An 8,766-nucleotide genomic window follows, 5' to 3' on the forward strand; every position below is an offset into this window, starting at 1 on the left:
GATCAACTGGGCCAATGTCCAACGTTTAAATGTACTGTAAAGAAAAGAGGAAATTAATAATTAACTTATTTGTTACAATTTACAGCAAGTATAATGATATAATATTAATACAAAACGTATACATTATACAAAAAACGCATCATATTGGAACAAAACTTGCAGAACGAATAAATGATAAAATATGTACAGTGCTATTCATTAATGCCTGGACCTCGGTTTTACTAAGATTCGCATTTTCATAATTTTTATTCCATCCATGTATCGATAAATTTCAGGCTGTGGTATGTAGAATACAGCCTAAAACTCATCGATTTGTATAAATAGGAAACATGATAATAGAAATGCAGGTTCAGGCATTAACGAATAGCTTTGTACATATGTATGTTTTGTTTTCTGTAATATTATTGTAAAAAGATTACCTTGCTTAAATCACGTTTGCGAAGAAGCAATCAGGCAGAAGCACAAACTGTACAGGCAACAGACCGACAACAATACCTAAATGTACTATTCCATTAACGTAATGCCCTCTAGTACGATTTTTAGAAATTAAACCTACACTTTCAACGTTCCAACAAGAATTTTACACGGTGTAACACAGTGCAATTTTGTGTGTCCTAGCTGGAAAACGCCCTGTGTCAGCAGGGTAGCTGTCTCTTCAGATGTTAACGCTCCTTTCGATGTTACTCTATTGAGATGAAGCTTTGCTGAACGTACCGCTGCCTCCCACAGCCTGCCGAAGTACGGTGCCTTGGGAGGTATGAAATGCCAAGCAATAGCTTCTTCCGCCATCTTGTTCACGATGCTGTGCCTAAATTCCTCACGATTGAAAAGCTCTTCCAACTCACAGTTTGCTCCGACGAAATTGGTGCCGTTGTCGGAGAACATGTTCGACGGCTTGCCGCGCCGCCCAATAAATCGTTTCAACGCGTTCAATAATCCTTCGGTGCTTAAATTAGTCACCAGTTCAATATGTACAGCCTTGGTGACCAGACATACAAAGATTGCAATCCAGGCCTTGGACCTCCGGGCATTGCGACGGTTTCCTTCTCGTACAAAGATCGGTCCGCAATAGTCCACTCCTAAGTTGTCAAATGGTCGTGACGGTTTGACTCGAAATGACGGAAGGTTACCCATGACCTGCTGCGATGCACGAGGCCCAGCCTTGAAGCAGGGAACGCATTTATGCACGATCGCACGGATGATTCCTCTAGCGCCTAATATCCAATACTGTAATCTTAATGCTCCCAATGTAGCCTGTGGACCAGCATGAAGCAGTCTCGCGTGCTCATGCTCAATGACAAGCTGAGTGAACCGATTATGAGACGGTAGAATTAATTGATGCTTGGTCTCATATGGTAAAGCTGAATGTCTCAAGCGACCGCCCACCCTCAACAAGTCCTCTTGATCCAGGAACGGGTTCAGTCCCAGCAACCGAGTGCCTCTTGGTACATCTGCCTGATTCTTGATAGCCTCTATTTCTTTGTGAAATGCTGCCTGTTGAATCCTCCTGACGATAACCTTGCGTGCCTCTTCCAATTCCAGAGCCGCAATAAGACCGGATCTTCTTTTACTTGGCTCCGAACGTACATTATATATGAATCGTAGACATCTAGCAATTGTGCGCACGAGCTTGATGTAGGATGAGAATCCTTCAATTAGGTCACATTCTTGGATAGTGACAGTCGATATTGTTACCTTTCGGTGCTCAAGGAATTCTTCAGGGTTGACATCAGGTGGTGCACTCCCCGGCCACAGCGATTTGTCTTTGTTTATCCAAGATGGACCGTTCCACCAAAGGGTCACCCCAATGAAAGCCTCAGGGTCGGTACCGCGAGATAGAATGTCCGCAGGGTTTTCATTTGTGCTCACGTGATGCCAACTCTCTATTTGTGTAAGCTCTTGAATTTCGCCAATTCTGTTGACGACGAAGGTGTTGAACACGCGGCTTGGTGATCGGATCCAATCCAAAACAATGGTGGCATCCGTCCAATAATATGTCTCGTGCACTTTCAGATCTAAAATTGGAAGTACCTTGTCAATTAACTGTGATAATAGCTGAGCGCCACATAACTCCAGCCTGGGTAAGGATATCGATTTCATGGGCGCCACTCTGGACCTTGAACATAATAAATGTGTGTGATACGATCCATTCTGATCGGTGACCGTCAAGTATACGCAAGCCCCGTATGCCTGCTGCGTAACAAAAACCGTGCAGCTCGACGCGCGTGATGATTTGAGCGCCCAACACCATGCGTGCTATTCGCAATTCGTTGAGCCGTTTTAATTGAGATCTGTAGGCGATCCATTCCGTATACAAATCCGAAGGCAAAGATTCGTCCCAGTCCACTTGCAGTATCCACAGTCGTTGCATGAATAGTTTTACCCGCACGATGACCGGTCCTAGCAATCCCAGCGGGTCAAAAATCCGCGCAATACACGATAGTATTGCTCTCTTGGTCGAGCGCTGAGTGTTGTCCACGTCTGCCATCACACTGTATTGAAACGCATCCTCGATTGGGTTCCATTGAATCCCCAGAGTCCTGAAACTACCTTCCTTGTCTAATGGTCGTATGGAACTTGCCGCTGATGCCTTCAGCTGATGATTTCAGGAATGCCTTTTAGTAGCTCCGCTTCGTTCGAGGCCCACTTGTGAAGCACAAATCCATCCTTCTTGAGCAATTTCGTGGTTTCGTCCCTGATTTGCAAGGCCTTTTCGATGGAGTTGGCTCCCGTGATAAGGTCGTCCACGTAAAAATCCCGCATAACGGTTTGTGATCCGATGGGAAAATGCCTTGCCTCCGTTTCAGCGAGCGTTCGAACAGCCTTGATTGCGAGAAATGAGGCGGACGCCGTGCCGTAAGTGAGCGTTATCAATTCGAATTCCATCATCTTCCCGTGTAGTCCGTCACGCCAGACATTCCTTTGCAATGGGGTCTGCGCTTCGTCGACAAGTATTTGCCTATACATCTTGGTAATGTCGGCAATTAGAGCATATTTGAACGTCCGAAATCTCACCATTATGGAAAATAATTCCTGTTGAAGTACTGGACCTACCATGAGGGCGTCGTTGAGGGATATGCCTGATGTGGTTTTGCAAGACGCGTCGAATACCACCCTAATCTTGGTTGTAGAATTTTCCTCCTTGATCACGCAGTGATGGGGCAGATAATGAGGCATCTGGGTTAAATCAACATCTTGAAGCTCTCTCATATGCCCCAGCGACTCGTACTCGTGTATGAATTTGGTATATTCTTTCTTCAGTGGTGCATCACGATTGAGCCTTCTCTCCAACTGCATGAATCGGCGTATTGCTATGTCTCTTGATAGTCCGAGACGACTCCCGATGAATTTCGTTGCACCGTTGACTCGAAAAATTCCTCACGTGTGCGTTCATCGAGCGACATTTTATTCTTCCGCGCGCCATGCTCGACTTCCCAAAACGATCTCATAAGTTGACTTAATTCGTCCGTTGTACTGCAGTTGCATGCAATTGATTGTGGATTTGAAGCTCTGGCGACTGCTCTGTCTGCGGCGATCCATCCAAAGTGTGTCTTCTGCCAACACGGTTGTGTTTCAGTAACCTTTATTTGGCCTAGGCACATGATATTCTAGAAGATTTCTACTCCTATGATCATATCGATTCTAGATGATTCTAGAAACTCCGGATCTGCTAAGGTGATTCCTTCCGGAACCCGAATGTCAGCCTTGTGAATAGACACCGTGGGCAGATCCTGCGTAATTTTCCGCAGCACGCAACAATTGAGTTCCGCCTTGTACCCATTAAACCGCGACTTTAATTTTATCTTGGCCATACTGTGTGTTTCGGACTTCGTACCTCCAACGCCATTGATGGGGATGCAGGTGGGAACCTGTTTAACTCCAAGCCTCTTCACTAGCTCCGTGCTCACGAAGTTCGACTGCGATCCGTTGTCGAGCAGCGCTCGACATAGATGCATATTTCCCTTCTGATCTTGAACGTGAACTACTGCCGTAGACAGCAAAACGTGATGACCTGTCGCTCGGGTGGCATGATATGTGCTGGTGGTTGACGATTCAGCGCTAGTGCCCGTCCTATCAGAGCTCACTTCCGTATCATTAGGTTGCAAGCTTGACTCCATATGAAGCAACGTATTGTGCCTCTTATTGCATTTTTTGCACAAACCCGCGTTGCATTGCTTTGCTCGATGCTCGCTATGTTTCAAACAATTAAGGCAAAGCTTGAGACCTTTTATTTCCTGAATACGTTTGTCAACTGAAAGCTCGAGAAACTTATTACACCTGAAAATGGGATGATCGCCTTTACAATAACCGCATGCCTGCCTTTCTGTTACTACATTTGCTGACATAGATTTCTTTGAATCGCCCTTATCAATCTTCCTTGATGATACTACGCCTTGGGGTTTTCTGTCTATCGCCTCCAATGCTCGACATCGATACGACAGAAAGTCAGTCAAATCCTTGAGCGTCGGTATGTTCGAATCCTTGAGGCTGGTCTCCCATTCCTTGTTAACAGCTGGCGCTAATTTGCTGGTAATAATATGAATGACAAGGCCGTCCCAGTGATCCGTGGACCTCTGTAGCACCTTGAGAACTCGTAGATGTTTTAAAACGGTATCTAATAGCTGTCGAAGTTCAACGTGATTTTCTTTATATAATACTGGATATTCAAAAATGGCCTTAATATGCTTTTGTACGATTACGCGATTGTCGTATCGCTCATCCAGCATTTCCAATGCTTCCTGGTAATTTGCGTCTGATAATTTTAAAGAACTAATAACATCCGCGGCTTCGTTCTTGAGAGATGCCTTTAGGTAATGCATTTTTTGAATTGCTGGTAGTGCAGTGTTTTCGTGTATCATTGAATAGAATACATCGCGAAAGGGATGTCAATCCTCATACGAACCAGAAAACATCGGCAAATCTATTCGCGGTAAGCGCATGTTTATGTTCGGCGGCTGATTCTTATCGCGATTGCTGTGTCGCGCGAGTGCTTCAAACGGATTTGGGCCTTCACGCTCTGCACTCATGCTTAATATCCTTTCTTCGAATTTAGCTGCAACCGCGAAATATTTGTCTTCGAATGTCTGACGCTCGACATCGTGATCCTTTACCTGTTCACGTGACGTTTCGATGAGTTCTATCTGCGACTGCGCCTCATTAAATGCCTGCCAGCATTCTTGAAATTTTGCTTGCCTTTATCGTAATTCAGCTACTGAAATCTGCCTTGTTTCCAGCTCGTCTACGGTCTTTCCATGAGTGCATGCTGATTTTGCTTGCGTTCTTTTCGCCTTGCCGTACGATAGGTTTGCTCGTCCTCTGCCATTTTGAAGCTGAAATATATATAGCGAAATTATCTGTATCACCTGCTTTGACGTTGCCGTGCCGGTGCTTTCTTCCGTGTCGTGTCTCGTATAATCTTCCTGCTGCGCCGTAATTCGTAACGTCGCCCAAGATGATTGGATACGATGTATTGCGTTGGGATGCTTCCCGATCGGAACAATTGCAATTTTGAATGCGCCCGTACTATGCGAGTTTTTTCCTGTCTTTCCTCGCACGCACTAGTCGCCTAATCTTGTTGTCGCGAGCAACGCTCGATATCCGGCTCGAAGGACCAATGTTTTCGCAGCTCTTGATTAGCTGGATGCTTGGCACGTGTTTTCTCTTTTATTAGGTCGTATTTACCTACTGGGTTGGATTAACGACTGATTTGGTATCAACTATGTGCTTTATTCGCAAATTTTACACACTCGCCGGTTTGCTGCCGTAGATCGAGAGAGAGCGAACGACGTGCTTCTAGAGAGCAAGCTACATTCACACTGCTCGCATCGCGCTTGCGCGCATCTTACGGATAACGACTGACACAAAATTATGGCAGTATAACAAAACGAAAATCATGGCTTTAGGCTACGGCCTCAACAATTTTGTTCTGCATTTTCGCTTATCGCGTACAATAGCGTATGAACTAATTACACGTTTCGAGGTATCACATATTTTAACATCTTTGCAATGTATTTTATTAAATCTTAGAAACTTTCATTAGGGGCATTTTATTTATCTTGTATTTATGTAGATTTTATATACCAATGATTTATTTAATTAAAAATTACAGAACATACAGGATATGTACCAATAACAAGTGAAAAACATATTTTATGTTATTTGTGGTTTCTTGGCCATGAAAGTGCGGGATATCGTGATGTAGCAGATCGATTTGGAGTTACAATAAGCACATTGTACGTAATCATTACAAGTACATATATTTTCATAATTTGTATACATTGATTTATAATGTGTACATTAATTGTATATATTGTATTATATATTAATTTTTTGCACAGGCGGGGTTGCAAAACTGGTAATTAAAAAATTTATAAATCATAATTCAAACTTGATTTGTGTTTAGTATCTAGTCAGATTTAATTTCCCGCGCGAGCCCGGCCACGATGCAGTGAAGCCCCTTCCCCCCCCCCCCCCTTCCGTTTTCGCGAACAATGTTCGGGTATTCCCGTGAGAGCGAGCGATCGTGGACGAGAAGGAAGAAGATTTTGCCCTTGTTCGCCATAGCCCGCCGTGGGATGCACTCGTTGTAACCAAGAAGAATAGCCGTGTTAATAAAGGCTAATTATATCACTGATGTTTCTGGTCTGTCCTACCTGAGCCTAGCCTCAACCTTTTTTTTGTTTTTCAGCAGGAAGAGAAAATGGCTCGGCCATGCCTTCCAGGCCGGCCTGGAAGGGTATGTAGGACTTGCACCCACTAAAAACTCTCCCTCGATGACCACATTCGGGTCGGCGCCGAGAGCTGGGAACCGCGTTAGCACTCCAGCCCTCGGCAACCCATCGCGCCATGCGCCCGAGATAAATCTATATCTCAAAGTATTTGCATACGAGTCGCAATCCTAATCTTGGTGACCCCCCATTTATGCCTATGGGTAGATCACCTCTGCAAGGTACCTAACCAAACCTCGCGCTTCCCTGACTCTGCGTCTGCAATCCTGCAGCACAGATACACGATACATGAACGTTTAACATTCCGACATTACCACAAAACATTAAACATTCACTCCACACAGGACAAAAGACAACCACGTACGGATCGCATGCCGCTAATCGGTCCCGCCACCCGAGGGCACCGCTCGACCGATCACTCGGAGGATAGGGCATGCCAAGGATCTGGATCCCCCGCATGTCCATCCCCGCGTTACGCCGCAGCATCCACGCGGATGTCTCGTCATGCCGGTGGCCTCCGGAACACTAGGAGGCCCCGGCCCGCGCGCAACGTCCTGCTCCTCTCACACCCAAGGGAGCTTACAGGTGTAAGCTGTCGCCTGTCGCCTCTTATGTATGTAAGTACGACCATCACTGATCTGCCGAAGCAGAAAGATCATCCATTTCTTGTCTACATGACATTTGGCACTGCACCCTGTTCCTCGTAGCGCGCAGCGCCCCGCATGCAGTCGATCCCAGACGATGACCACTAGAAAGACCAAGGTCCCTACAAATGGCACACGACACATCATTTCCGCATGTCAAGCTATAGTGACCGTCCATTCCGCACTTAAAACAGGCAGAGGCTCTATCAACCTTAGACACACATTTAAGTCTGGTATGCCCAAAGTGCCAGCACTTAAAGCATTGCACCGGCCTGTCATCTAATGATTCCACTCTAGCGGATGATGTCCACCCTAAGTTTACGTGACCAGCTGTAATCAAGTCGGCCATGACAGGGGAAGGACCTCTCACCCATACCGACCTCAGTCCATTCCTCATTCGGCGCGGAGAGCCAACCTGGATCTCTGAATCGGAACATTTATCATGTTTCCGCAGAGCCTCTCTCACATCCGCTTCGACAACCGAGTCGTCAAAGCCGGATAAGATTACCTCACTGTGAGACATTGTCCGGGACACAATGGCGTCCTCTCCGAGCACCTCCGAGAGCTTAGAGCTCAAGCGGTCCGCGCCAGCAGCCGCGTCCAAATCCAGCACTCGTATGACGAATCCTGCGTCATCTCGTCGAACTTGAATCGATTGTACCCCGATCTCTGATAGCAGGAACCCATTCCTCGTCCTCTGCAATAGGTCCAGGCTAGAGACGCCATGACGACTGCGCACTCGCACCGTCGCAGGCCGAGTAACTCGCTGTACCCCGGGACGCGTCAGGTTAGCCGAAGCTGATTCCCTCTTCTCAGTCTTTTGGTTTCCAAGTGGTTCTAAGGCGTCACTCGGTGCCACTTCCACAGTAGCTTTCTTCTTAGACCTTCTTTTTAGTTTTCCCCGCTTTACCACCTCCGAAAAGGATGGAGGATCACAGGAACTCACAACCGGAGTAGAAGCAATCGGCGGGGAACCAACAGTTGCGTCCTTTAGAAACCCGTTTGTCTTAGAAGGATGCCGCCGCATAACTGTATCCACATCTGAGCGCAGGTGCGCCAGGCTCTCGTTAATGAAAGCCAATTGGGCGCCGTCTTCCAACAACAGTCTGTAGCTAATGCCTTCACCTAATGGAGACATAACCGCCTGCGGCGAACTAGGCGCCGCCAGATTCTCCCCTCTTGTAAGACACAACTCCAGGCCAGAGGCCAGGCCGTTTGCACGGCAACGGACGTCGTTGGGTGATCCCGCATCTCCAGCGATTCGACTCCACGGGGTGTGTTCAGATTCCTTACTCTGAGTAGAAAAATTTACCCTATACCGTTCAGATAGCATCCGAGTAAATATTTTTTGACTCGACAGACGGCGTTCAGATTTCCGGGTTAGAGTAATCGAG

The 8,766-nt window shown here is 46.4% G+C and overlaps 3 protein-coding genes across 3 annotated transcripts; all 3 read right to left on the bottom strand.

Moving 5' to 3' along the window:
• Positions 1 to 552: 552 nt before the first annotated feature.
• LOC105557467 lies at positions 553 to 2,488 on the bottom strand. Its single transcript, XM_012004714.1, has 2 exons — positions 2,247 to 2,488; positions 553 to 2,116 (listed from the first exon to the last, which is right to left on the bottom strand). Exons 1-2 carry the CDS (start codon positions 2,486 to 2,488, stop codon positions 553 to 555), a joined length of 1,806 nt encoding a protein of 601 aa, XP_011860104.1.
• Positions 2,489 to 2,592: 104 nt separating this feature from the next.
• LOC105557468 lies at positions 2,593 to 3,297 on the bottom strand. The gene has a single exon (XM_012004715.1). The coding sequence runs from the start codon at positions 3,295 to 3,297 to the stop codon at positions 2,593 to 2,595; it is 705 nt and encodes a 234-aa protein (XP_011860105.1).
• Positions 3,298 to 3,608: 311 nt separating this feature from the next.
• On the bottom strand, positions 3,609 to 4,820 carry LOC105557469. The gene has a single exon (XM_012004716.1). The coding sequence runs from the start codon at positions 4,818 to 4,820 to the stop codon at positions 3,609 to 3,611; it is 1,212 nt and encodes a 403-aa protein (XP_011860106.1).
• Between the last annotated feature and the right edge of the window lie 3,946 nt (positions 4,821 to 8,766).

The sequence above is a fragment of the Vollenhovia emeryi genome, unplaced genomic scaffold (assembly GCF_000949405.1).
Source record: "Vollenhovia emeryi isolate VEMERY1.0 unplaced genomic scaffold, V.emery_V1.0 DF939479.1, whole genome shotgun sequence".
In the NCBI taxonomy this organism is placed as follows: domain Eukaryota; kingdom Metazoa; phylum Arthropoda; class Insecta; order Hymenoptera; family Formicidae; genus Vollenhovia; species Vollenhovia emeryi.

Bases quoted from the DNA above. Each gene is read 5' to 3' on its own strand.
- LOC105557467 (XM_012004714.1), bottom strand. From the start codon at position 2,488: ATGGCAGACGTGGACAACACTCAGCGCTCGACCAAGAGAGCAATACTA. The intron at 2,117-2,246 runs GTTGGGCGCTCA...ATTATGTTCAAG, and splicing joins TTGCGAATAGCACGCATGGT to GTCCAGAGTGGCGCCCATGA.
- LOC105557468 (XM_012004715.1), bottom strand. From the start codon at position 3,297: ATGCAGTTGGAGAGAAGGCTCAATCGTGATGCACCACTGAAGAAAGAA.
- LOC105557469 (XM_012004716.1), bottom strand. From the start codon at position 4,820: ATGCATTACCTAAAGGCATCTCTCAAGAACGAAGCCGCGGATGTTATT.